Genomic DNA, 27913 nt, shown 5'->3' with positions numbered 1-27913 from the left:
GGCGGCCAATCCGGACGGGCGTCCGGGGAGGGGCGGGGCTTGCCGGCTCGGGCTACGCGAGTCCTCCTTTTTGCACACACACGAATACAAAGAGCCATACGACCTTCGGGTATCCTTTTTCCATTTTTTTTCCTCCTTAATCTTGTGTGTGTTTTCAAATTTTTTAAAAATAGAGATCTGTAGCAGTGCTGGGGTGAGGAAACTGTTGCTAAGGGGAATTTGCTCTTTCCCCCATTTCTTTTTCTGTCTCTCTTCCTCTTTCTTTTTCCTGGTAAAGGTTTTAAATATACCAAGAAGTTGAGAAGCAGGATGGTCGTGTACAACCGTTTCCAGCCAAATTTATAGTTTTTTCTTTCTTTTTTTAAATCACATTTTAAGAACTGGTAAATTTTTGTGGTTGAAGGACTTTAAAAATTTAGTCTCTTGGGAAGTATAGATTTTTAAAATCGGGCTTAAGGGATAATGTAAATTTCTGCTACAGGCAGCATCGAAGGAAGCAGAGAGAGATTTGAGGCTCCCTCACAAAGCCGTTTGGTGCTTTTTACACACCCATCCCCCGAACCAAAATCAAGTGGCTGGGATGTGGCAGTTGTCCAAGGCCAATAGGTTAATATTGGGATATCGTAATGGAGACATTCATATAGGGTAGGGGGAAAGACCTTCTTACAGTGTGTCTTTCGTACACATTTTCATTAGAACATTTGTGTGTGTGTGCGTGTGTCTGAATCAAATAATTTTGTAAAGTTATAACTTGGGGGTTATTTGTGTATATGTACAACATGTGTGTATATGTGCCATATCAGATTTTATTTTCAAAAGTGATAAATATCTCTGGTTTTATGTGTGCAAAGTATCCCCTAGGATGTGAATTTTTTTTCTGTTGTCTTCCCAAATGTGATCAGAACATTTTGTGTGCAAAGCAGAGCTTAGAAGAAATCTTATGCTTAGCATACTTAGGCACTTTCTATGTGCATTTACTATATTTTTTTCTGCTCCTCAAGGATCAGAATGAATAATTAAGTAATTGCCAAGGAGTATGTAGTCCCTATGGCAAATGAGAGTAGGCAATTTATTGAATCTGTGGTTCAAAGCCTTCAGTGACTGTTTTGCCTAAGTGGTTTTAATTTTTATTGTCTCATGTTCTTAAATGTACAGCTGTGTATATTTTGGCCTTTATGTGTGGTTTGGTTGGTATGTTCAGAAGGGAAGTTATTTCTTGGCTTTTTGACAAAATGGTTGTTTATTGGTTGGAATTTATTCGAAAAGCTCCACAGCTAGCAAATTATTAGGAAAAAAATCCAGTCAAGTTTAATTCTCAACAACTGTTCATGTTGATGAAGACGGGAAGCCAAGAGGAGGCAAAGGCAAATAATAGAAGGGATAAGAAATGCCTTTTGGTTATCATGTTGCGTTTTTAGAATGAAAAGCGTTCTCCCCATTTCTGAGAGTCACAGGAAAAAAGTATGTGAATTAGACGAAAACAGGCTCTCAGAGCAGAGCCTTCTGTTTTATAGGAGCCCTATTCTCACTTCATTCTGGTATCCAAATTTGTATTTGCAGATTGAAGTGAAAACATAGGGTGTATATGGGTTGTTGAGGGAGAAACTGGAATGTCACAAATGCAGTAACAACCAGAAGATTAAAAAAAGGATCTACTGTGGAATTTAAATTTCATTACAACAAAACCTCTGTATAGTAATGGATTTCTATTACTCAGCTAGCATCTTACTCTATTTCAAGCAGTATTTGACTCCTGAATACCGACTGCAATAAAATTACTTGTACAAATTTATAGCAGAAGTGACCCTGTTTGGGCTTTCTGGGTTTCTTCCTTGTGCTAAAGTATATTTTTATTCTCTAACAATTCAAGTCAGACCAGTGCTTAATAAATACTGGCTCGACTGTGGATCATTCAACAAGTTCAGACCTGCATTTCTTTGAAATCTAGTCAGATTCTAGTGACTTTTGTGATCTCAGCAGTGATGGGATTTTTTTTTTATTTTTTTATTTTTTTATTTGAGACCAAGTTTTGCTCTTGTTGCCGAGGCTGGAGTGCAATGGCGTGATCTTGGCTGACGCAACCTCTGCCTCCTGGGTTCAAGCGATTCTTGTGCCTCAGCCTCCCGAGCTGGGATTACAGGCATGCGCCACCACGCCCAGCTAATTTTTGTATTTTTAGTAGAGACAGGGTTTCACCATGTTGGTCAGGCTGGTCTCGAACTTCCAACCTCAGGTGATCTGCCCTCAGCCTCCCAGAGTGCTGGGATTACAGGCGTGGGCCACTACGTCGGGCTAGTGATGGGACTCTTTTGAGTTTTACTCTTTTCCACATCGCTACAGGTCATCACATATACTTTTCACCTCACTTTTTAGCGTCTCAAAAAATAGGGAACACTCTCCTTAGAACAGTGCAGAGCCCGTGTCCCTGATTTCCTAAGCTATTTGATTTCTACATCCAGGAACGTAGGCTCATATCCACTGTTCTTGCTTTTTCTTTCCTAAGAAAGGAAAGAATTCCTCGCATGCATATATATATATATATATATATATATATATATATATATATATATATAAAATCATTGGCTTGGCCTTCCAAAGCAAAGCAAAACTAAACTCTTCATTTGCCTGGGAATCCTTGGGGCCCCTAGTATTGGACACTTCTTTGTACTATGAGGAACTGCTAGTTTGCAGGTGACATCTGAAAGAAATGTAACCAAGGCCAGCAGTAACTAAAAGTCGTCCACCACCCAATAGGTGAAGCCGATCTGTGGCCACTGTGCTTATAATCGTGTACACGCAGCTTTGTGAACAGCAGAGAACAAAAGCAAGTAAACAAAAACAAGCTAAAGATGGCGTCTAACGGCCTTGAAAAAGCTTCTCAGTCTTGTCCCTCCCTGAGGAGGCCCCTCCCATCCCTGGCTTTTTGAGTGACTGTTGTTTCCAGCCAATAGTATCTGTAGTCGTTCTCCCCTACCATCTTGTAACCACCAATCACCGGGAGGAAGAAGGCAAGCAGGGCGGTGTCTCCCCGCGTGCGCGCGCCGGCCGGGTACACGGGTAGGCCCTGCGGATTCTTCCGTCTCCCGCGCGCTCTCCCGGGCCTCGCTGAGTCAGCCCGTGTGTTAGCGTGGGGCACACGCGGTAGAGCACCCATAGGGCTGCTACGTGGCACCTCCGCGTCAGTTCTCACGGCGATCGCCGCCCTATCCCAACTCTGAAAGCTCGGGGCTACGTAGTCTACCTCCCCGGCGAGATCCCCAGCCGCCCCTCCGGCCACTCTGCTCTCCGCAGCCCTCCCAGGAATGACCCCCTTTACCCGGGACTCCAAGAGCACACTGTATGGTTGGGCACAGTGACGAGTCGCCCTGTCCCCTGCGGCCTCGAGAGCAGTGGCCGATCTCTGCCCCCCGCGTCGCTGCGATCGCCCTGCCGGTAGCTGAATCATACTGACCCATCGGAAATGATTCTGCCGTCCCTAAGGTCCACCTTGTCATCTCTGACTAATATTTAATCAGCTAACATTTACCAAGATCTCACTGGCACAAGAGAGTTTTAGCAGCTACTTTTTCATTTTTCAGTTTCTCCATAAATGCAGTGAATCTTTTACATTAGGCAAACCTGAAACCGGAAATACTAATCTTACCAAGGTTCACTTTAGCAAATGTGAATAAAAGGGACTGTTCTATGCTGGGTTAAAAATTCTCATCCTGCTATAGAAATATACGTGGAATTTTCAGATTACATGGAATCCTTTTAATACCCTATTCGGCCTTCTGGGTCTACAATTCTCTTTTTTCCCCTAAAAATAAGGTCTTGTATTTTTGGCAGATCATCAGACGAGTCACTCTTTTAAAATGTGGGAAAATAGAGGCCGGGCGCGGTGGCTCAAGCCTGTAATCCCAGCACTTTGGGAGGCCGAGGCGGGTGGATTACGAGGTCAAGAGATCGAGACCATCCTGGTCAACATGGTGAAACCCCGTCTCTACTAAAAATACAAAAAAATTAGCTGGGCATGGTGGCGCGTGCCTGTAATCCCAGCTACTCAGGAGGCTGAGGCAGGAGAATTGCCTGAACCCAGGAGGCGGAGGTTGCGGTGAGCCGAGATCGCGCCATTGCACTCCAGCCTGGGTAACAAGAGTGAAACTCTGTCTCAAAAAAAAGAAAAAAAAAATGTGGGAAAATAGTATTTTATGGTATTTACTTACCTGCTGCTTGATAAGGAGCTCATTTCTGATAGAAATAGGTTTTGAGAGAACCTTTTGACAGGTGAACCATTTTGCACCTTAAAGTGGAGTAGTAGGACTGACCAACACAGCAGGAGCTTTGAGTGGCCATTTTCCTTATTTATTTCCTAAAATGAAGATTGCGATATGAATTGCCATGCTTTCAGTAATCACATTTAAGGAAGTCTATTGCTAGCATGACCCTGAATGAGTCAAGGGCCCATTATAAAAACATATATCATCTGAGTGATACCATTTCATACACATCTATTAAATAGTGAGAAAACTTTTATTTTTCATATTTTGGAGGTGAACTCAGTCATGCAGAAAATTCAAACTCAGAATGGGGAGAAAGCAAGCAAGGGAACTGCCAAGAGTATGATATATTTAGTCCTAACAAAAATGTGACTTGGGAGGAAAGGGATAGTTAAAATTATGGACAGTCTCACCCTGAACTGTCTGTCTAAAGGAGATGAATTCTCTTTCTTTTTTATCTAAATATTTATGAAGAATACCAAAAGTATTGAAAAGTACATTTTTAATACTTAAGGCTCATTTCACATGTATTTAAATTAGACCAATACTGAAATGAACCCCAAATGCATATCTTTTTTGCAAGCCTAAATGTGACATCTACTGTCATGTATGTTGGCAAATAGTCATGATATTGAAGATCTTTTTCTGTATTTTAGACCTAGTCAGTTGTTTTCAGGACTTTCTACTTAAACATGTTGCCATCAGTTGAAATTTAAAATGTTAAATAAATACACTTCTTCTCTAACATACTGGTGTCTCCTCTCTTTTTATTTTTTAGAGAGTGGGTTTCGCTATGCTGCCCAGGTTGGTCTCAGACTCCTGGGCTCAAGCGATCCTCTTCTCCCAAAGTGCTGGGATTACAGGTATGAGCCACGCCTGGCCATGGTATTTCCTCTCAACTGCCTGATTTCTGTCATTCTGTTAGTGGTGGTGGTACCATCCTGTTACTCTCAGGCTTATAATCTTGCAGTTGTCTTTAAGCAATTATCTCTATACTCCATCTTTATACCTCTTGTCTCTTCTCCTTACCCATGACTTCTGACATGTACCCTGTTAAGTCTTGTGATTTTTTTTTCTCTAGAATGTCTTACTACCCTATCAGTTCATCTTATACACTGCTCAAGGCTCAACTGGAAACTTTTCTTCTGTAAGACTTCTTTCTCAGTATAATTTCATTTTGTTAATCTTTCCATTATTTTGAAATAACTCCTCAGAAATTTTTCAGTTTATACCATATTATTAGGACTTGTGTGTATTTCACTTTTTTTTTTTTTTGAGACAGAGTTTCACTCTTGTTACCCAGGCTGGAGTGCAATTCTCCTGCCTCAGCCTCCTGAGTAGCTGGGATTACAGGCATGCGCCACCATGCCCAGCTAATTTTTTGGTATTTTTAGTAGAGACAGGGTTTCACCATGTTGACCAGGATGGTCTCGATCTCTTGACCTCGTGATCCACCCGCCTTGGCCTCCCAGTGCTGGGATTATAGGCTTGAGCCACCGCGCCCGGCCTCACTTTGTTTTTTAGATAGTCCATATTTAGAACATCCCAGGTTCTTTAGACATCCCCATCTCAAATACACTGTAAGTGCCTTGTAGGTGGAGACTTTGTCTTTCCTTCATTTGAGTACTTAGTAGGTGCAGTCCATTTTGGTGGATCATCCTTTAACATGACCATACGTATAAAAAATTTTTTAGGCTGGGCACAGTGGCTTATGTCTGTAATCCCAGCATTTTGGGAAGCCAAGGCGGGCAGATCACTGAGGTCAGGATTCATTAGTCAGGGGTGGTGTTGCACACCTGTCATACCAGCTACTCGGGAGACTGAGGCAGAAGAATCACTTGAACGTGGGAGGTGGAGGTTGCAGTTCAGCCGAGATCGTACCATTGCACTCCAGCCTAGGCAGCAGAGCAAGGCTCCATCTCAAAAACAAAATAGTATATACACAATTTTTTTTCATATATATGTATATATGAACCTAGAAACACTTCCCCCCACCCACCAGCTCACTTTCTTTAATGGGGATATATGCAGCTAATGAAATTAATGTTTTGCTTTGAGTCATTTATCCAGCACTTAAGTAGTTACCTGGTTAGTAAATCTAATGTGAAATACTTGTTTATTACCTGCTGATACCAATTTCTTTCCATGTCTTAGAGTTTAGGTGAGAGACTATGGCAAGAGGCCGGGAAATTAAGTCAGCAATAGTGTCCATGGAAACCAAAAAAGAATTATTTGAATGCCCATTGTGCTAGACCACACAGTACCAGGTTTTTAAAGGCAGGTTAATTCAATAAAACAACTATTTGTTGCCCTGAATGTGATGTTTTAAAATGAACATAGTGCCGGGCGCGGTGGCTCAAGCCTGTAATCCCAGCACTTTGGGAGGCAGAGGCGGGTGGATCACGAGGTCGAGAGTTCGAGACCATCCTGGTCGACATGGTGAAACCCCGTCTCTACTAAAAATACAAAAAATCAGCTGAGCATGGTGGCGTGTGCCTGTAATCCCAGCTACTCAGGAGGCTGAGGCAGGAGAATTGCCTGAACCCAGGAGGCGGAGGTTGCGGTGAGCCGAGATCACGCCATTGCACTCCAGCCTGGGTAACAAGAGCGAAACTCCGTCTCAAAATAAATAAATAAATAAATAAAATAAAGTAAAATAAAATAAAATGAAAATAGTATGGTAATACACAAAGTAGAAAAGCAGAAAAGAAACTGAGGAAAAAATTGAACTCACAATAGGAAAATATATTTAGCATTAAAAACTAGCATAAAATATTATCCTTAGTCTGAGACCAGGTCATGATAGCAAGTAAATTGCAAATACTCTGTTTTCTCAATTACCTTTCTAATTTGTATCATAGAACGTTTATACCTAGAAATGCCTCCTCATAGACTTGAGGAATTTATTATTTCTTAGGAATTCAATATAAATTTAGGGGCAGTTTTCCCCAAATTCTTTTTTTTTTTTTTTGAGGTGGAGTTTCGCTCTTGTTACCCAGGCTGGAGTGCAATGGCGCGATCTCGGCTCACCGCAACCTCCGCCTCCTGGGTTCAGGCAATTCTCCTGCCTCAGCCTCCTGAGTAGCTGGGATTACAGGCACGCACCACCATGCCCAGCTAACTTTTTGTATTTTTAGTAGAGACGAGGTTTCACCTTGCTGACCAGGATGGTCTTGATCTCTTGACCTCGTGATCCACCCGCCTCGGCCTCCCAAAGTGCTGGGATTACAGGCTTGAGCCACCGCGTCCGGCCAGTTTTCCCCAAATTCTATTTCAAGCCATTGCATTTTATTCAAAATTAGGGAATCAGGAGTCAAGGTGGTGGTTCACACCTGGGAGCCCAGCTACTCAAGAGGCTGAGGCGGGAGGATTGCCTGAGGCCAGGAGTTGAAGACCAACCTGGGCAACATAGCAAAACCATGTCTCTTTAAAAAAAAAAAAAAAAAAAAAGATTAAGGAATCAGGATGGGTGTCCAGGGTAGGAACACAAAAGTTTACAGGAATAATCCTAATACCATCCAGCCATTTCTAGTGGAGCACTGACCATGTGCCAGCACTCTATAGGTGCCTTACATATATTATGTATAATCTTTACAAAAAATGCTCAAAGTAGACAGTGATGAGAAAACTTGGACTCAGAAAAGTGAAATAATTTACTCATGTTCACATAGCACATAAGTGGTGCGGCCAGAGGAGAACCTCACTTTTTTTTTTGAGATAAAGTCTCGTTTCATCACCCAGGGTGGAGTGCAGTGGTATGATCTTGGCTCACTGCAACCTCTGCCTCCTGGGTTCAAGCCATTCTCCTTCCTCTGCCTACCGAGTAGCTGGGATTACAGGCGTGTATCACTATGACCAGCAAATTTTTGTATTTTCAGTAGAGACAGGGTTACACCATGTTAGCCAGGCTGGTCCCGAACTCCTGACCTCAAGTTATCCACCTGCCTCAGCCTCCCAAAGTGTTGGGATTATATGCGTGAGCTACCATGCCCGGCCACCCATTTATGTTTTTAACCTGCAGTACAGCACTCTTTTGGAAAGAAGACCAAGGAAAGACTATTTAAAGAAGAAGGGGCCAGGTGCAGTGGCTCACACCTGTAATCCCAACACTTTGGGGAAGCTGAGGTGGGTGGATCACCTGAGGTCAGGTGTTCGAGGCCAGCCTGGCCAACATGGCGAAACCCCGTCTCTACTAAACTCTGTCTCTACTAAAAATGCAAAAATTAGCCATATCTAGTGGTGTGTGCCTGTAATCCCAGCTACTCAGGAGGCTGAGGCAGGATAATCGCTTGAACGTGGGAGGTGGAGGTTGCAGTGAGTCAAGATCTCGCCACTGCACTATAGCCTGGGTGACAGAGCAAGATTCTGTCTCAAAAAAATTAAAAATAAATAAAGGAGAGGGGAAGAGCTTGAGGCAGGCATATCACTTGCAAGAAAGAGTAAGTGTATGAGGCAAGAAAGTTTGATACCAGAAAGGAGTTAGACCACTCGCCCAGTGTCCCAACCTGATTCATCTTAATTACTGACTTTACAAATACTGAACCCAGCTGGCAAGCATTTGAATACTATCATTTACTATCACCAAAACATTCTTTTGCCCACAGCATCCATGTTTAAGAGCAAACTCCCTGCATGATGTACGTTATGGAAAGAATTAAAAAGAAAAAGCCCTGCAGGAGCAGTGTAGGCCCTTATTTAGGAAGGAAAAGAATACATAAATGATTCATCTATAAATTGACATAGAATCGCTTAGTGCTTTCCTTTAACCTTTAGTTTTAATTTGGTTTAACCTTTAGTTTCAGGTTTAGCTGTGCCTCCCAGTGACTCTAATGACAAGGAGGCTGTAAATGGATTTCAGTTAAGTTCTTGCGAGAAGTGAGTATCTGGCACAGAAAAAGCTGTTTCTCTGATATAAAGGGTGGAAAGAGCAAATTAAAGACTATACTTTAATAACCAAATGTAATTAAAATGCATCATCAGATTTCTGTTTTAGTACCTCAGAGGCATTGATATTGCCTGTTTCTGAAATGAGATTGCCTATTTAAAAAACAGAAAAAGAGGGCCGGGCGTGGTGGGTCACGCCTGTAATCCAAGCACTTTGGAGGCCAAGGTGGGCGGATCACCTGAGGTCAGGAGTTCGAGACCAGCCTGGCCAACATAGTGAAACCCCATCTTAAAAAAAAAAAAAAAAAAAAAAAAAAAAAAACAGAAAAAGAAAAGAAAACCCTCAATATATAGAAAATTCTCCTAACCACTTCTTCTTTTTTTTTTTTTTTGAGACGGAGTTTCGCTCTTGTTACCCAGGCTGGAGTACAATGGCGCGATCTCGGCTCACCGCAACCTCCGCCTCCTGGGCTCAGGCAATTCTCCTGCCTCAGCCTCCTGAGTAGCTGGGATTACAGGCATGCACCACCACGCCCAGCTAGTTTTTTTGTATTTTTAGTAGAGACGGGGTTTCACCATGTTGACCAGGATGGTCTCGATCTTTCGACCTCGTGATCCACCCGCCTCGGCCTCCCAAAGTGCTGGGATTACAGGCTTGAGCCACCGCGCCCGGCCGTTTTTTTTTTTTTGAAAGAAAAAAAGAAGGAGAAAGAAAAGGGGGTAGAGAGACAGAGAGAACAGGATTCTTGCTCTATTGCCCAGGCTGTAGTGCAATCTTAAAAAGGTATTAAAAACCTCTTTTATGCCAATAATTGTACTTAACAACAGAGACAGGAAGGAATAAGGGAAGAAAATATCAAACAAACAGCCAACCAATATTTCATTTAAGTCTGTGAGATGCTATGCAAATACTGAAGAGTGATTTACTTCCAATTATGTGGTCACTTTCAGAATAGGTGTAATATGATACAGAGAAAAATGTATGTTCTGTAGACCTGGGGTGAAGAATTCTATAAATATTCCCTGAGTTTACTTATTCCAGGTCTAAATTCAAATCATAGATGTCCCTATTAATTTTCTATCTCATTGATCCGTCAAATATTAACAATGCGATGTCAAAATCTCCCACTATTATTGTGCGGGAGTCCAAATCTCTTTATAAGTCAATAAGAACTTGTCTTATGTATCTGGGAACTCCTATATTGGGGACGTATATATTTATGATCATTAACTCCTGTTGCATGATCCTTTTACCATTATATGTCCTTCTTTGTTTCTTTTGGTCTTTGTTACTATTAAAGTCTATTTTGTCAGAGACAAAAGTTACAACTCCTGTTTTTTTTTCTCTCTCTCTCCATTTAGTTGGTAAATATTCCTCCATCCCTTTATTTTGAGTCTTTGTGTGTCATTGTGAGTTAGATCTGGATACAATGTACCAATAGATTTTAACTTTTTATTCCATTTGCCTGTCTGTGTCTTTAATTGGGGCATTGAATCCACTTAAATTTAGGATTAATATTAATATTTGTGAATTCAATATTATAATTGAATGCTAGCTGACTATTTTGCCCATTAGTTCATGTAAATTCTTCATTATAGAGATACTCTTCACGTTTTGGTAAATTTTGGGGATGACTGATACTGGTTGTTCCTTTCTGTTTGTAGTGCTTCTTTCAGAAGGTCTTGTAAAGCAGGCCTGGTGGTGCTGAAATCTGAGTGCTTGTTTGTTCGTGAAAAATGTTATTTTTCCTTCATTTATGAAGCTTAGTTTGGCTGGATATGAGATTCTGGATTGAAAATTCTTTTCTTTGAGGATACTGAATATTGACCCCCACTCTCTTCTAGATTGTAGGGTTTCTGCTGAGAGGTCTGCTGTAAGTCTGATAGGCTTCCCTTTATGGGTAACCTGACCTTTCTCTCTAGCTGCCCTCAGAATTTTCTCCTTTATTTCAACCCTAGTGAATCTAGTGATTATGTGTCTTGGAGTTGCTCTACTTGAGGAATATTTTTGTAGCGTTCTCTGGATTACCTGGAGTTGAGTATTGTCCTGCCTTACTAGGTTAGGAAAGTTTTCCTGAATAATATCCTGAAGAATATTTTCCAGCTTGGATTCATTCTCTTCATGACATTCAGGTACACCTATCAGTCGTAAATTAGGTCTTTACACATAGTCTCATATTTCTTGGAGACTTTGCTCCTTCCTTTTTACTCTTTCTTCTTGAAACTTGTGTTCTCATTTCATTTCTTTAAGTAGGTCTTCAACCTCTGATATCCTTTCTTCTGATTGATCAATTCGACTGTTAAAACCTGTGCATACTTCTCAAAGTTCTCATATTGTATTCTTCAGTTCTATTAATTCACTTATTTTCATTTCTAAATTGTGTATTCCCATTAGCATTTCGTCAAACCTTTTTTCAAAGTTCTTAGTTTCTGTACATTGGGTTAGAACATGTTCTTTTAGCTCACAAAAGTTCCTTATTATCCACCTTCTGAAGCCTAAATCTGTTAATGGAATTCACTCGTTCTCCATCAGGTCTTGTTCCCTTGCTGATGAGGAACTGTGATCCCCTGTAGAAGGAGAGGCATTCTTGTTGATTCCCAGTGCCGGAATCTGAGCAACCCACTGCGCCGCTAAAACAGCAGCATTGAGATTCGTGGTGCTTTTCTGCTCGGGAATCTCCGGTCTGGCTTCCCTCTTGAATCCCTTTTTCAATCAGGTAAATGGGCCTACCCGGAGCTCCAAATGTAAATCAAAAGGGGACCCAGTCCCGTTTACTCTGCACAGAGAACCGCGGGGCTGAAGTGCCGGCAAAACCGCCACGCCACTCAAAAGAGTCATGCTAGCAACCCGTGGGGCTCCTCCGCTGGGAATCTCCTAGTCGGTAGGCAACAAAAATTTGTCTGAAAGTGTGGCGTCCTCTCTTTCTGTGCACTTTCTCTGGGAGCTGCAATCCTGAGCTGCTAGTAATCCGCCATCTTGGATCTCTCCTTTTTTTTTTTTTTTTTTTTTGAGACAGAGTTTCGCTCTTGTTACCCAGGCTGGAGTGCAATGGCGCGATCTCGGCTCACCGCAACCTCCGCCTCCTGGGTTCAGGCAATTCTTCTGCCTCAGCCTCCTGAGTAGCTGGGATTACAGGCATGAGCCACCATGCCCAGCTAATTTTTTGTATTTTCAGTAGAGACAGGGTTTCACCATGTTGACCAGGATGGTCTCGATCTCTCGACCTTGTGATCCACCCGCCTCGGCCTCCCAAAGTACTGGGATTACAGGCTTGAGCCACCGCGCCCGGCCCTCTCCTTTTTTTTTTTTAATTGAGATGGAGTTTTGCTCTTGTTGCCCACGCTGGAGTGCAATGGCATGATCTTGGCTCACCACAACCTCTGCCTCCCGAGTAGCTGGGATTACAGGCATGCACCATCATGCCCTGCTAATTTTGTCTTTTTAGTAGAGACAGGGTTTCTCTGTGTTGGTCAGGCTGGTCTTGAACTCCCGACCTCAGGGGCTGGTCTTGAACTCCCAACCTCAGGCGATCTGCCTGCCTCAGCCTCCCAAAGTGCTGGGATTACAAGTGTGAGCCACCGCACCTGGCTTTGTTTTTGTTGTTGTTGTTGTTGAGATGGAGGCTGGAGTGCAACGGTGTGATCTCAGCTCACTGCAACCTCCACCTCCTGGGTTCAAGAGATTCTTCTGCCTCAGTCTCCTAAGTAGCTGGGATTATCGGCATGCACCACTATGCCCAGCTAACTTTTGTGTTTTTAGCAGAGACGGGGTTTCACCATGTTAGTCTGGTCTTGAACTCCTGACCTCAGGTGATCCACCCACCTCAACTTCCCAAATTGCTGAAATTACAGGCATGAGCCACTGCGCCTGGCCCCTCCTCTCCTTTTTTTTTTTTTTTTTTTGAGATGGAGTCTTGCTCTGTCGCCAAGGCTAGAGTATAATGGCATGATTTCGGCTCACTGTAACCTCCGCCTCCCAGGTTCAATTGATTCTCCTGCCCCAGCCTCCCAAGTAGCTGGGATTATAGGCACCAGCTACCACACCCAGCTAATTTTTGTATTTTTTAGTAGAGATGGGGGTTTCACCAGGTTGGCCAGGCTGGTCTTGAACTCCTGACCTCAGGTGATTCACCTGCCTCAGCCTCTCAAAGTGCTGGGATTTCAGGCGTGAGCCACTCTACCCAGCCCCTCCTCTCTCTCTCTCTCTCTCTCCTTTTTTTCCCCTCCTCTCTTTTTAATTGTGATGTTTTAATTTACAGTGTAAGAGAGAAATGTATCTCTTGGGGAAATTGCAAACATACTTAAGGTTTTGTCACTTAAGGAGCATCAGAAGGATTTTTTTTCTACAATCAAGTATCATTTAGAAAATGACAATATTTATTAAGTTCCTTGGAGTGTTCTTGGTGGTACAAATCAACTTCATTCCCCCTTTTTTTCTCTCCTGGAGTAGTTTCCTTGCTTAACTACAGTAATTTAAAAGAAAGGCAGTTTAGTTATCACTGACATTCTGGTTTCTTTTTTTTTTTTTTTTTGAGACGGAGTTTCACTCTTGTTACCCAGGCTGGAGTACAATGGCGTGATCTCGGCTCACCGCAACCTCCGCCTCCTGGGTTCAAGCAATTCTCCTGCCTCAGCCTCCCGAGTAGCTGGGACTACAGGCATGTGCCACTGTGCCCAGCTAATTTTTGTATTTTTAGTAGAGACAGGGCTTCACCATGTTGACCAGGATGGTCTCGATCTCTTGGCCTCGTGATCCACCCGCCTCAGCCTCCCAAAGTGCTGGGATTATAGGTGTGAGCCACTGTGACCAGCCTTGTTGCTCCTTTTAGGGGGCTGATCATGCAGGCAAAGTGGCGGCATAGCGGTTCAGACATTTCTGTTGAGTTTTGGATCCATCCTTAAGAAGCATGAGAAATGAAGATAAGGGACCCCAGAGGTGATTTCTCTGGGTTACTGGCTGGAAGATTCAGGACAGCTAGTTTCTTTTACGGAGGCTGGTGGCCCAGGTATACAGCTGTGTGGGAAAGGGGGCTGTGCAGCCCTGGGTTAGCCCAGCTCAATTCCCTAATCTAGCTTTTCATTTCATTTCCCTACCCTCATCCCTAAAGCATTAATGATATAATAGTGAGAAGTTGGTGACATGCTAAGGGCTGCAGTGATGGATGTATTCCTTACTTAGGAGTCTTACTCTGAATGCATTTGTATGAAAATTATAGAGAGGGTAGAATCATGATTGTCATGATTGTTAATGTCAATAAAAAGTGGTATCAGGTTAAAAAAAAAAACACTACATTGAAAGTAGCAATAACTGGATTCTGCTGTCTTCTTCCAACCTTGAAAAAGACATATAACTTCTCTGCATGTCTCTTCTCTGATCCTGGGGAAAGTGTGTTTCCTGTGGCTGTTGTACAGATGAGGTAACTTATGTGAAGTGTTCTGAACTCCTTAAGGAACAATGTCAAAGCAATGAAATGCAGTACCATTATTACAGTAAAGATGGTGAAGAGGAGGAGAAGACAGATCTACATTTTCTTCCTTAATTTTGTAATCTTTCCAGACGCTGGTAGGTCCTTCTGAAGCCATTCCCTGTTCCTTAGGTTGCACTGGTGGGGGCTTCCATGCCGGAGGCAGAAGGGATACTCTCTACCCTCTGAAACCATTCATCAGGAAGGCCTTGGTTGAGATGTGCTAGGAGAGCACAGTATCTGCAAATAGAAGGCACCTGTCTCCCTTCTGCAGTCCAAGGAGAGGCTGCCATGGACAGTGTGTTTCATGGCTTGTCTACTCCTCTTTCACAGACCCTACAGCTTGGGGCCTGGGCTCCTCTGACCACCCTCACTGACAAAGGAAAGTGAGTCCAGAGAAGTTGATGCTTCCTACCTGTTGGAGCAGGCCAGCAGTATAAGCGTGTTGTTACTGTCCCATCCGCCATGTCCTTCAGTGCCACCATTCTCTTCTCCCCTCCCAGTGGCAGCGAGGCCAGATGCCGCTGCTGCACCTGTAGGAGTGAGACTAGTGGGGGCAACGCAGGCTCCGAGGGCGGGAATCCTCCTCCCAGCACCCCCATCACAGTGACTGGACATGGCCTGGCTGTTCAGAGCTCGGAGCAGCTCCTGCATATTATCTACCAGCGGGTGGATAAGGCAGTGGGTTTGGCTGAAGCCGCTCTGGGTCTTGCCAGGGCCAACAATGAGTTGCTAAAACGTCTCCAGGAGGAAGTGGGCGAGCTAAGGCAAGGGACAGTGTCCACCCCTGATGAAGATGGGGAAAGCCGGGCACATAGTTCTCCACCTGAGGAGCCTGGGCCTCTCAAGGAGAGTCCCGGGGAAGCCTTCAAGTCTCTGTCTGCCGTGGAAGAGGAGTGTGACAGCGTGGGCAGTGGCGTGCAGGTGGTGATTGAGGAGCTGCGGCAGCTGGGAGCAGCCTCAGTAGGGCCTTTGGACTTCCCAGCAACTCAGAAGGACATGCGGCTCTCGGGGTGCACGCTGGCTGCCAGCGAGGGCCCCCCCCTGCTCAATCCTGTGAGTATGGCAGCAGGGGCTGTTGTTCCTAAGTGCTTTTCCTGGCCTTTTCACTCTTTTTCTTTTCTCTTCTTTTCTTTCCATCTTTAAACCTTTTCTATTTGTGATAAACCAAGTTTCCTTTTCCTTCGGGGATAGTCAGCTCTCATATTTTCTTCCTGAACCCTCAGCCTCTTTGGTAGAAGGTCATTTTTTGGTGTGTGTATAGTGACAGGGTGCCCTTCCCTCTCTCTCAATAGCTCCGCATGGCACCTTCTCCACAGCTGTCTCGGCTGCTCCACGGGCTCTGCCTCTCCTGGCGAGGATGCCTGCGGTGCACAGACGGCTCATTCATATTTTATCGCGGACCCTCTGCTTGCCAAGAGGAATTCAGTACAAAGAGAGATGGGAATGTACAGAGGAGAGAGGCAGAGGTGGAGAGAGGAGGAAGAAGTGAGAAGACAAAGATAATAGAAGACAGAGGGAGGGAAAGAGACAAGTAGAAATGAAGGGCTGAGGGAGGAGACAAAGTGAAAAAAGGGAGCACAGAAGAAAGGTGAGTTTATGTGGAGACAGAATCTACACCACAGGCAAGAGACTATGAGGTAAGGTGGGAAGGAGGTAGAGGAAAGGAAATAAAATGGGAAATGAGAAAACGAAATGGCCAACTGAGTGCTAACAGTAAGAGAATAACATATAGGGAGAAAGAGGGAAGAAAAGGAGGAAGCAAGCGAACATATTTTGTGAGCAGGAAAAGACATGGATGCGCATTGTGCTATTTCAGTTTCTTTACTGCTTAAGGGCCATATGAGCAGGAAAATCCTGGCTGAGTAGAGTAAGAACTGCAGAATGTCACACATGGAAGTATGAAAAGGAGATGGAGCAACTATAGAGATCTTAGAGATAGGAAAATAACAGATGTGATGCCACTTGAGAGACGGTGGGAGTTCTTTCAGCTCTCCTCCACCTTATTCTCCATCTGCCCTCTCTTTTTCTCCTCCCCCTGTAACAAAGCGTAGACACCCAGTAAATAGTAAAGGAGCAGAACACACAGGGCAGATTGGAGGGATGAAACTCCCAGCCCATCTGCTGGATCTGAGAAATGAATACATAAACCCCCTTCTCTCGCTCCAGTGTAACACAGCAACTGGTCATTGCTCTCCCGAAGGCACAGCCATATGGGTAATGGCCACTGCTGCTCACCCCAGTCTGTGGCTGGTCAGGACTCTTAGTGGTTCCAGCCCAAGGGAGGAGGACCTGGAAGGTGGGAGGCAGGAGGGTACCAGGCCAGGCATTGCCCTGAGCTGTGGGTTCTTTGAGGCTTCCAAGCCGACAGGATGGAATTAGATTTCACAGCACAGAAAGCAGCTCACAGGTCTATAAATCTCAGTCTCCTCCCCCGCTTCTTTCTCTGTGTGTGTTTGTGTGTGTGTATGTGTGTGTGTCCCCACTTTCACTGTTTTGTTTTCTTGACTGCAGAAATCCCCCCTCCTTTCTTCCTCTCTTTCCCTTGCTCCCTCCTTCCTTTCCCAGCTCTGTATGTCCTTGAATGAGGGCACAGGCAATCAGGTAGATGTCAGGGGCTGTGACAGTCGAATGTGGCCAGGGTAGGATCAAGGTGAAGGCATGGGCTGACCCTGGGAATGGAGGATAGGTGAGGGAGCTATCCCTGCCAGTCTCTCTAGGGATTTCTGACCTTATATCTTCCTCCTTTGCTCATTGTTCTTTTATGTCCTTCTTTTCTTTTCTTTTTTTTTTTTTTTTTTTTTTTTTGAGACGGAGTTTCGCTCTTGTTACCCAGGCTGGAGTGCAATGGCACGATCTCGGCTCACCGCAACCTCCGCCTCCTGGGTTCAGGCAATTCTCCTGCCTCAGCCTCCTGAGTAGCTGGGATTACAGGCACGTACCACCATGCCCAGCTAATATTTTTTTTTATTTTTAGTAGAGACGGGGTTTCACCAAGTTGACCAGGATGGTCTCGATCTCTCGACCTCGTGATCCACCCGCCTCGGCCTCCCAAAGTGCTGGGATTACAGGCTTGAGCCACCGCGCCCGGCCTTTTGCTTGATTTCTTTCTCATCATCACATCTTCTCCCAACCCTTTCAGACAAAACACTTACCTAGCTACATTTCTTATATCCAAGAGCAACCCATAAAAGACTATTCACAGTGTCACAAACATGCTTTGTCCTTGTGAGCAGCCCTACAGTAACAACCCAACATGAGAGACCCTGTACACACAAGAAGTATTTGCCCAACACTCATAGGAGTCCCAGAGAAACAAGCCATTGACCATTAAAGACTGTGTTAGAGTCCCTACTTCTTTATACTTTCTGTTCAATATCCTTAGCCAAAGAATGATGGTTAAGCAGGTTCCCCTAAGCCTGGCTAGCTAACAGGCTATTCTTTTTTATGTTCTTAGCTGGTGGATGATTATGTGGCTTCTGAGGGTGCAGTACAGCGAGTGCTGGTCCCTGCTTATGCCAAGCAACTCTCACCAGCCGCACAACTGGCAATCCAGCGGGCAACCTCAGAGACAGGACCAGAAAATGGAACCAAGTTGCCACCACCTCACCCTGAGGACATGCTCAATTCTGCTGCTGCGCTGGACAGTGCCTTGGAAGAGTCAGGCCCTGGGAGCACTGGGGAGCTGAGACACTCTCTAGGGCTGACTGTTTCCCCATGCAGGACCAGAAGAAGTGGGCAGAAGAACTCCAGGCGCAAGCGGGATCTGGTACTTTCTGTGAGTGAGCTCAATTTCTATAAATTTTTCTTCAGTCTGGAGAGATAAGTGAGGAGTGAAGGGTGGGTTGATTTTAGGCCTCCCATATTGAATGAATGCTATACTGAATCCTACTGGAGTGGGAAGGACAAGGAGAGAGGTTATTCTGTAACACTAGGGATTGGAAGTCCCCCTGCTAGATATCAAACTTTTAGATAATGTGGTATCTTCCTTTATATGATATCTCCCAATGTTTTTTCTTTCTTTCTTTTTTTTTTTTTGAGATAAAGTCTTGCTCTGTCTCTCAGGCTGGAGTGCAATGGCACGATCTCGGCTCACTGCAACCTCTGCCTCCCAGGTTCAAGCGATTCTCCTCTCTCAGCCTCCTGAGTAGCTGGGATTACAGGTGCCTGCCATCAGGTCCAGCTGATTTTTGTATTTTTAGTAGAGACCGGGTTTTACCATGTTGGCCAGACTGGTCTCAAACTCCTGACCTCAGGTGATCCACCCACCTTGGCCTCCCAAAGTACTGGGATTACAGGCATCAGCCACCGTGCCTGGCCTTCCCAGTGTTCTAATAATCCCGATGAGAAGATCTTTAAGGGATTGAGCAGATTGATCACCAAAGGGTAACTCTGGAAATTGCCTGCAAATTAAGCTAGTGTGCAGAGTAAGTGGCAAGGGCCCTTGGGTGGAAAAGCAGGTAAAGCTGTCCTGAGGTAGTCTCAAGCTTCAAAGATGCAGAGAATCACTAGACCTTCAGCTCAGTTATAGAGATTTGGAGATTACGGTCACTCTAAGAGCTCTCAGCTAGGAAGGGACTGGCCTGAACAGGTCTGCCTGAAACCTTGTTGGAGTGGCTGGGAGCCGGGAGAACATCCTGCTGAGCTGGGAGGCACCAGCCTGGCAGCTGACCAAACCTAGAGAACTTCTAGGGCAGTAGTTCTCAACCTGGAGTGATTTTGCCCCCAAGGGACATTTGGAAACATCTGGAGACATTTGTGGTTATTACAACTGGTGGGTGGGTAGGGGCAGGGGAAGGAGCATGCTACTGACATCTAGTGGGTGTTCGGCTAAACATCCTGCAGTGCACACGACAGCCCCATAACAATTATCCAGCTCAAAATGCCAATAGTGAAGAAGCTGAGAAACCTTTTTTTTTTTTTTTTTGAGACGGAGTTTCGCTCTTGTTACCCAGGCTGGAGTGCAATGGCGCGATCTCGGCTCACCGCAACCTCCGCCTCCTGGGTTCAGGCAATTCTCCTGCCTCAGCCTCCTGAGTAGCTGGGATTATAGGCACGCACCACCATGCCCAGCTAATTTTTTGTATTTTTAGTAGAGACGGGGTTTCACCAAGTTGACCAGGATGGTCTCGATCTCTCGACCTCGTGATCCACCCGCCTCGGCCTCCCAAAGTGCTGGGATTACAGGCTTGAGCCACCGCGCCCGGCCTGAGAAGCTGAGAAACCTTTAAAGTGACCAACCTTAAAGGGATCAATTCTGTACCCAAAAGCTTTTTTTTTTTCTTTCTTTCTTGAGATGGAGTCTCACTCCCATTGCCCAGGCTGGAGTGTAGTGGTGTGATCAAGGCTCACTGCAGCTTTGACTTCCCAGGCTCAAGTGATCTCCTGTTTCAGCCTCCCGAGTAGCTGGGATTATAGGCGTGTACTACCACACCTGGCTAATTTTTTGCATTTTCAGTAGAGACGGAGTTTCACCATGTTGTCCAGGCTGGTCTCACAAAAGCTGCTTTCTGACAACCATGGGATATTGTTACCATTATTTTGAAACAAAGTCTTGCTCGGTTGCCCAGGCTGGAGAACAGTGGCATGATCTCAGCTCACTGCAACCTCCGCCTCCTGGGTTCAAGTGATTCTCTTGCCTCACTCAGCCTCCCAAGTAGCTGGGATTATATGCATGCACTGCCACGCCTGGCTAAGTTTTGTATTTTAGTAGAGATGGGGTTTCGCCATGTTGGCCAGGCTGGTCTTGAACTCCTGAGCTCAGGCATCTACCCACCTTGGCCTTTTGAAGTGTTGGGATTACAGGCTTGAGCCACTGTGCCCAGCTGGAGATATTCTTTAGCCATATAATGTTTTTATTGGCTGTAATGAGTTTATAGTTACAATTTGCATAAAAGCAAGATTTTTCATCACTTCCATTCTACTTGTGCCTGCTGCCTCCAGAGAGAGGTACAGTGTTGAGGCCTGGCTTCTTCCTTCCCTTAGGAGAGTGGTGGAACTGAGGGCCTACAGGAAGGATAGTAATGCTCACTCACCATCATGCTCTATTTTGTGCTTGAGAAGGATCTGGAGGACCAGTTAGGGAGCTTTGCTGCCCATCACAAAGGAAGGTTTAAAATGTTCTTGTGGCAGACTGTGGGTTTAAAGGGGGAGGGACTGTTGTTCCAATCTTTAGCTCTGAGATGCAATCAAAGAGATATCGCTACAATTTTCTGGGGCTCTTGAGGATTGCTGCTAGGGATCCTGTGAACCAAAAGGATCAAACCAGAATTCTTAATTCCTTGGAATGCGGCAGATCCCAGCCACTCCTTGGGAAAATATTTTTAGCTCATTCAGTAGGTAGGTGAGCCAAAAGCCTTTACAGTCCTCACACTTATTGTCTAGAGTATTTTCCCTTTCCACATCAAGCCTGGTTTGATTTTTATCAGCTGATCTCTTCCAAGCCACTTGAGTTGGAAACTATGTAACTCCCTTTTTTCCTTTTTTTTTTTTTTAAACTCTCCCAAATATTTTCTGAAACATTCAGTGATTCCTTTGTGATTCCTTAAGTGTGGATTACTAAAAGGTAAAGTAACTATATTGAATATGCAGCTAGTATAATAATCTCCTTTTTACAAAGTGGAGACCATAGCCAAAAAAAGTTAACAATACTTTCTTAAGTTGGTATGGTTAATCAGCCATAGAGGTACAAGGATAAATTGGGGATTTCTGAATATGGAGCTGAAAAGTTCTCAGTTCAGGATATGAATCTGTCTGTTTGGGACTGGGTAACTTCCACTGACTAAGGGAATTGGGGATGAAAATATAATCAGAAACAACACAACTAAACTTTTTTTTTTTTTGAGACAGAGTTTCGCTCTTGTTACCAGGCTGGAGTGCAATGGCGGGATCTCGGCTCACTGCAACCTCCGCCTCCTGGGTTCAGGCAATTCTCCTGCCTCAGCCTCCTGAGTAGCTGGGATTACAGGCACGTGCCACCATGCCCAGCTGATTTTTTTGTATTTTTAGTAGAGACGGGGTTTCACCATGTTGACCAGGATGGTCTCGATCTCTCGACCTCGTGATCCACCCGCCTTGGCCTCCCAAAGTGCTGGGATTACAGGCTTGAGCCACCGTGCCCGGCCTAACTAAACTTAATTGAAGGAAATGTAAAACCCTGCATTAGGGCTGGGTAGGGTGGCTCACATCTGTAATCCCAGCACTCTGGGAGGCCAAGGTGGGCAAATCACCTGAGGTTGGGAGTTCAAGACTAGCCTGGCCAACATGGTGAAACTCTGTCTCTACTAAAAATACAAAAATTAGCTGGGTGTGGTGGCATGTGCCTGTAATTCCAGCAACTTGGGAGGCTGAGGTAAGAGAATCTCTTGGACCTGGGAGGTGGAGGTTGCAGTGAGCCGAGATTACTGTACTCCAGCCTGGGCAAAAGAGCAAGACTCCGTTTCAATAAATAAATAAATGAATAAATATTTCAGGTGCTATTATGGGCAAAACTGGGAACAGATTTGAAGCATCTAAGGCAAACTTTTTAACAAGTAGAAATGTTCAATAGTATAAGCTGACTCAAAATGGAGAGCCCATCATTAGATGTGTATAAGCAAGGCAGAAAGACAACCTGTTTAATGTTGTGAAAGGGAGATTGGGTAATACAGTCTCCATGGTTCTTTCTGATTCACATTTCTGTTATTTTAGATTTCTGTTTTTTAGACCCTGGTGTATATACTCCTGAGATTTATGGTAACGCATGAGGAGATATATAAAACCACAGACAAACCCAGGGCTTTTTCCTGGGTCATCAACTTTATTAGAAGATTCCAGAAGATGGCTGGGCGTAGTGGCTCACGCCTGTAATCCCAGCACTTTGGGAGGCCAAGGCGGGTGGATCACGAGGTCAAGAGATCGAGACCATCCTGGCCAACACGGTCAAACCCTGTCTTTACTAAAAATACAAAAATTAGCTGGGCATGGTGGCGCATGCCTATAGTCCCACTAATTGGGAGGCTGAGGCAGGAGAATTGCTTGAAATCAAGAGGTGGAGGTTGCAGTGAGCCTAGATCGCGCTCCACCACACTCCAGCCTGGCAAAAGACTGGGACTGTTTCAAGAAAAAAGAAGTTTCCAGAAGACATTTTTATATTAAAAGAAATACAGATACCTTCTGAAGAAAAACTTTAAATGTATAAGAGTAGGGGACTTGAAGAAATGTTTACTTGGCCAGTGTGGTGGCTTACACCTGTAATCCCAGCACTTTAGGAGGGAGAAGCGGGTGGATCACCTGAGCTCAGGAGTTCGAGACCAGCCTGGCCAACACAGTGAAACCTCATCTCTAGAAAAATACAAAAATTAGCCAGGCATGATGGTGAGTGCCCATAGTCCCAGCTACTTGGGAGGCTGAGGTGGGAGAATTGCATGAACCCAGGAGGCAGAGATTATAGTGAGCTGAGATCATGCCACTGCACTCCAGCCTGAGCAACAGAGCAAGACTCCATCTCAAAAAAACAAAGAAAAAGAAAGAAAAAAGAAATGTTCACTCGCAGTACTCCTGCTGATGTATACCTGCTTTCTTGTTGCTGTCAGGGGTATGTTCATGGAAAGGTTTGAGACCCTCTGCTCTAGTGATCACACTACTCAGGAGCGGAAGTAAAGGCAGGGATGATCCTGGAATCTTGACACACATCAAATGAAGGCTCCATTTGAAATAGTACTCTTGGCTTAGAAAGGGCAACTATAGAAATGGTACCTAGGCTAGGGCCGGGCGCGGTGGCTCAAGCCTGTAATCCCAGCACTTTGGGAGGCCAAGGCGGGTGGATCACGAGGTCGAGAGATCGAGACCATCCTGGTCAACATGGTGAAACCCCATCTCTACTAAAAATACTAAAAATTAGCTGGGCATGGTGGCACGTGCCTGTAATCCCAGCTACTCAGGAGGCTGAGGCGGGAGAATTGCCTGAACCCAGGAGGCGGAGGTTGCGGTGAGCCGAGATCGCGCCATTGCACTCCAGCCTGGGTAACAAGAGTGAAACTCCGTCTCAAAAAAAAAGGAAATGGTACCTAGGCTATAGGAAGGATTCAGACAGACAGTCCCTTAGGGACAATGCCTTTTTACCCTAGGTACCACAGGAGAGTTTTTATAATATCCACTCTTAGCTTGATTGTATTTTCTTTTTTTTCCCCTAGAAACTGGTCCACAATGTGCATAACCACATCACCAATGACAAGAGATTCAATGGGTCTGAAAGGTATGGTCCCCTTAAGGAAAAAGAATGAGAAGGTACTTTGCTAAGGACAGGGAAGTAGAGGGGGATGCTCCAATCCAGCAATGAGACTAAGGCTTTGATCTCACCATACCTTCTTAGGCTGTGGAGGGATTTGCCACCAAGTTGATTGGTGCTGGGTATTTCTATTTGTCTGGCTCTTACAAAACTGATAGCCTTATTCATTCTCTTCTCTTTGTGGCAGCATCAAGTCCTCTTGGAATATTTCAGTAGTGAAGTTTCTTCTGGAAAAGCTCAAGCAAGAGCTGGTGACCAGTCCTCACAATTACACTGATAAGGAGCTAAAAGGTGAGAAAAATGGGTTTAACTCCTATGCCATCCTTTCTCCCCCTCTCTTCCCACTCCCTTTTCTTGGTCAGAGGAGAAGAGGAATAATAGAGATGATTTAGGTGGTTTTGAAAATAGTGGATTTGAAGCTTTTTTTTGGTTGTTCTCACCTACAATATATTCATAGAATTATCTCAAATTGCCTGTTTATTTCCATCTCAGTCTGAAATGAAAATGAGAGAAGGAAAGAGCTAGAACACCATCATGCATTCTGTTTATGCAGGTCTTGAATCTAAGGTGTTATGAGGAGGTGTTATGTTCAGAAGCCAGGCCTGTCCATTGGTCCATAAATATTATTTCCCAGGCTTTCTCTTTCCTTGCTCTCTTTCGTTATTTGTAGCCAACGCTGAAATATTATGAAAGCTTCTGCTGAAAAACTGCTTGTAGGGCCAGCTACTGTAGCTCATTTCTGTAATCCCAGCACTTTGGGAGGCCATGGCAGGAGGATTGCTTGAGCCCAGAAGTTCGAGACTAGCATGGGCAACATGGCAAAACCCCAGCTTTACCAAAAACAGACAAACAAAAATAACAAAAATTAACTGGGCGTAGTGGCATGCATCACATAAGTCCTAGTTATTTGGGAGGCTGAGGTGGCAAGATTGCTCGTGCCTGCAAGGCAGAGGTTGCAGTGAGCCGAGATCATGCCACTGCACTCCAGCCTGGGCAACAGAGCCAAACCTTGTTTCAAAAAAAAGAAAAAATACTTGTAATCATCCACAAGAGTGGCAATAGGGGTAGATTTTTGTTGTTTTTTTTTTTTTTTTTTTTTTTTTTTTGAGACGGAGTTTCGCTCTCGTTGCCCAGGCTGGAGTGCAATGGCGCGATCTCGGCTCACCGCAACCTCCGCCTCCTGGGTTCAGGCAATTCTCCTGCCTCAGCCTCCTGAGTAGCTGGGATTACAGGCACACGCCACCATGCCCAGCTAATTTTTAGTATTTTTAGTAGAGACGGGGTTTCACCATGTTGACCAGGATGGTCTCGATCTCTCGACCTCGTGATCCACCCGCCTCGGCCTCCCAAAGTGCTGGGATTACAGGCTTGAGCCACCGTGCCCGGCCTGTTCTTATTTTTTAACTTTTTTTTTTTTTGAGACGGCGTCTCACTCTGTCACCTAGGCTGGAGTGCAGTGGAATGATCTCAGCTCACTGCAACCTCTGCCTCTCGGGTTCAAGCAGTTCTCCAGCCTCAGCCTCCTGAGTAGCTGGGATTACACGTGCACACCACCATGCCCAGCTAATTTTTGTGTTTTTAGTAGAGACGGGGTTTCATCATGTTAGTCAGGCTGTTCTCCAACTTCTGACCTCGTGATTCACCCACCTCAGCCTCCCAAAGTGCTGGGATTACAGGTGTAAGCCACCATGCCAGAAGTTTAAAAAAAAATTTTTTTTTTTTGAGACGGAGTTTCGCTCTTGTTACGCAGGCTGGAGTGCAGTGGCGCGATCTTGGCTTACTGCAACCTCCGCCTCCTGGGTTCACACAATTCTCCTGCCTCAGCTTCCTGAGTAGCTGGGACTACAGGCACGTGCCTCCATGCCCAGCTAATTTTTGTATTTTTAGTAGAGACGGGGTTTGACCTTGTTGACCAGGATGGTCTCGATGTCTTGACCTCGTGATCTACCCGCCTCGGCCTCCCAAAGTGCTGGGATTATAGGCTTGAGCCACTGCGCCCGGCCTTAAAATTTTTTTAAATAGAGACTGGGTCTCACTATGTTTCCCAGGCTGGTCTCGAACTCCTGGGCTCAAGCAATCCTCCTGCCTCAGCAGGAGGCCCCCCAAAATGTTGGAATTATAGGTGTGAGCCACCACAGCCAAAAAGGGGTAGTTTTTATTTGGTGGAGGAAGCGGGGAGACAGAGAAGCAATCAATTGGAGTTGTCTTTTTCCAGTGGGAGATATTTGGGAGGACTTAGTGTTGGAGATGGAGGTGAGCAAAGAAAGCTAAACCAATTAGCCAGCCATGGTGATGTGTACCTGTAGGCCCAGCTTCTCAGGAGGCTGAGGCTTGAGGATCACTGAAGCCCAGGAGTAAGAGGCTGCAGTGAGCTATGACCACACCACTGACCTCCAGCCTGGGCAACACAGCAAGACCTTGTCTCTTAACAAAATCATAATAAAATAAATAAAAAGAAAGCTAAACCAAAGAGGAGTGAATAGATGCTGATGGCTATGTCAAGAAAGCCCATCATCTAAATAGTGATCCCCAACCTCCCATTCAGTAGTGTTAGGGCAGAAAAACGGGCTAAAGACCACTCCTCTAGAGGACCCTGCTTCTTGCTTCCTTCCTTCCCTCCTTACCAGGAGCCTGTGTGGCCTACTTCCTTACCAAAAGGCGTGAGTACCGCAACTCCCTGAACCCCTTTAAAGGCTTAAAGGAAAAAGAGGAGAAGAAACTTCGAAGTCGCCGATATCGGGTAGGTTTCTAGGCCTTTCTTTCAAGATGCTAACCTCTAAACCCTAATGTGCCACAGTGGGAAGGGCCAGAGGACAGGGAATCTGAGAATAGGGTTGAGAGTCAGGAATGCAGGGAGATAAGAAGAACAGTGAGCCAGTGCTAAGATCTGACTTGGGGACTGGGTTCTCTTAGGCACAGATTTTACACAGCCTTCCACACCAAACCTTTTCCCCAAATCTAATCCATAGAATGTTTATATTCCTAATCTATGTCCCTGGCTCCTACCTTAGCTTTTTGCCAACCGATCCAGTATCATGAGGCATTTTGGACCTGAGGATCAACGTCTGTGGAAGGATGTGACAGAGGAGCTGATGTCAGATGAAGAGGACAGTCTTAACGAGCCAGGTGTGTGGGTGGCCCGCCCTCCCCGTTTCCGGGCCCAGCGCCTCACAGAGCTCTGCTACCATCTGGATGCTAACTCTAAGCATGGCACCAAAGCCAACCGTGTATATGGGCCCCCCTCAGACAGACTGCCTTCTGCTGAAGCCCAGCTTCTTCCACCAGAACTTTATAATCCTAATTTCCAAGAAGAGGAAGATGAGGGAGGAGATGAGAATGCATCTGTCTCCCCATCTTTTGACCAACCCCACAAAACCTGCTGTCCTGACTTGAACTCATTCATTGAAATCAAGGTGGAAAAGGATGAATGAAATCTATAGCCAAGAATAACTCTGGCTCTCACCATGCCTCATGTCCCAGAAATAAGTGGCCATGGGGCTTCCCAAAATAATGAGATGCTCTGTGCAGTCTGAGAAAGCAAATTTGCCTCTTTTTTTTTTTTTTTTGGAGATGGAGTTTCGCTCTTGTTACCCACGCTGGAGTGCAATGGTGCGATATCGGCTCACGGCCACTTCCACCTCCTCGGTTCAAGCAATTCTCCTGCCTCAGCCTCCCAAGTAGCTGGGACTACAGGCACGCTACCATGCCCAGCTAATTTTTGTATTTTTAGTAGAGATGGGGTTTCACCATGTTGACCAGGATGGTCTCGATCTCTTGACCTCGTGATCCACCCACCTTGGCTTCCCAAAGTGCTGGGATTATAGGCATGAGCCACTGCACCCGGCCTTTTTTTTTTTTTTAAACACAGTCTGTCCTGGAAATGGAAGCAGAAAGCTCTGATGGGATAAAAACTTATCTAAAAGGGGAGAAACCCTCTACTGTGAACAGTAAGTCAGAAAATGCTTATTCCTCAGCATTCCAAGAGAAGGCTGGGATGAGAAAAGGAGGAGGATAAGAAACATGAGGCCTTCTTGTCA

The 27913-nt window shown here is 45.1% G+C and overlaps 1 protein-coding gene across 2 annotated transcripts; it reads left to right on the top strand.

The window, feature by feature from the left end:
- Positions 1-22: 22 nt before the first annotated feature.
- C2H14orf93 (chromosome 2 C14orf93 homolog) lies at positions 23-27913 on the top strand. Of its 2 annotated transcripts, none has more exons than XM_010335056.3 (7): positions 23-109; positions 14701-15664; positions 18066-18386; positions 23782-23843; positions 24064-24167; positions 26504-26616; positions 26888-27913. In XM_010335056.3, exons 2-7 carry the CDS (start codon positions 15074-15076, stop codon positions 27305-27307), a joined length of 1611 nt encoding a protein of 536 aa, XP_010333358.1. In that variant the 5' UTR covers positions 23-109; positions 14701-15073; the 3' UTR covers positions 27308-27913. The 2 variants fall into 2 exon arrangements, with proteins under 2 accessions (XP_010333358.1, XP_074249322.1); XM_074393221.1 differs by having other exon boundaries at positions 26-193; positions 11677-15664.

This window comes from Saimiri boliviensis, chromosome 2 (genome assembly GCF_048565385.1).
Source record: "Saimiri boliviensis isolate mSaiBol1 chromosome 2, mSaiBol1.pri, whole genome shotgun sequence".
NCBI classification, from domain to species: domain Eukaryota; kingdom Metazoa; phylum Chordata; class Mammalia; order Primates; family Cebidae; genus Saimiri; species Saimiri boliviensis.
This window is presented reverse-complemented; position numbering and strand designations above follow the sequence as displayed.

Bases quoted from the DNA above. Each gene is read 5' to 3' on its own strand.
- C2H14orf93 (XM_010335056.3), top strand. From the start codon at position 15,074: ATGTCCTTCAGTGCCACCATTCTCTTCTCCCCTCCCAGTGGCAGCGAG. The intron at 15,665-18,065 runs GTGAGTATGGCA...TTATGTTCTTAG, and splicing joins GCCCCCCCCTGCTCAATCCT to CTGGTGGATGATTATGTGGC. The intron at 26,617-26,887 runs GTAGGTTTCTAG...CTCCTACCTTAG, and splicing joins TTCGAAGTCGCCGATATCGG to CTTTTTGCCAACCGATCCAG.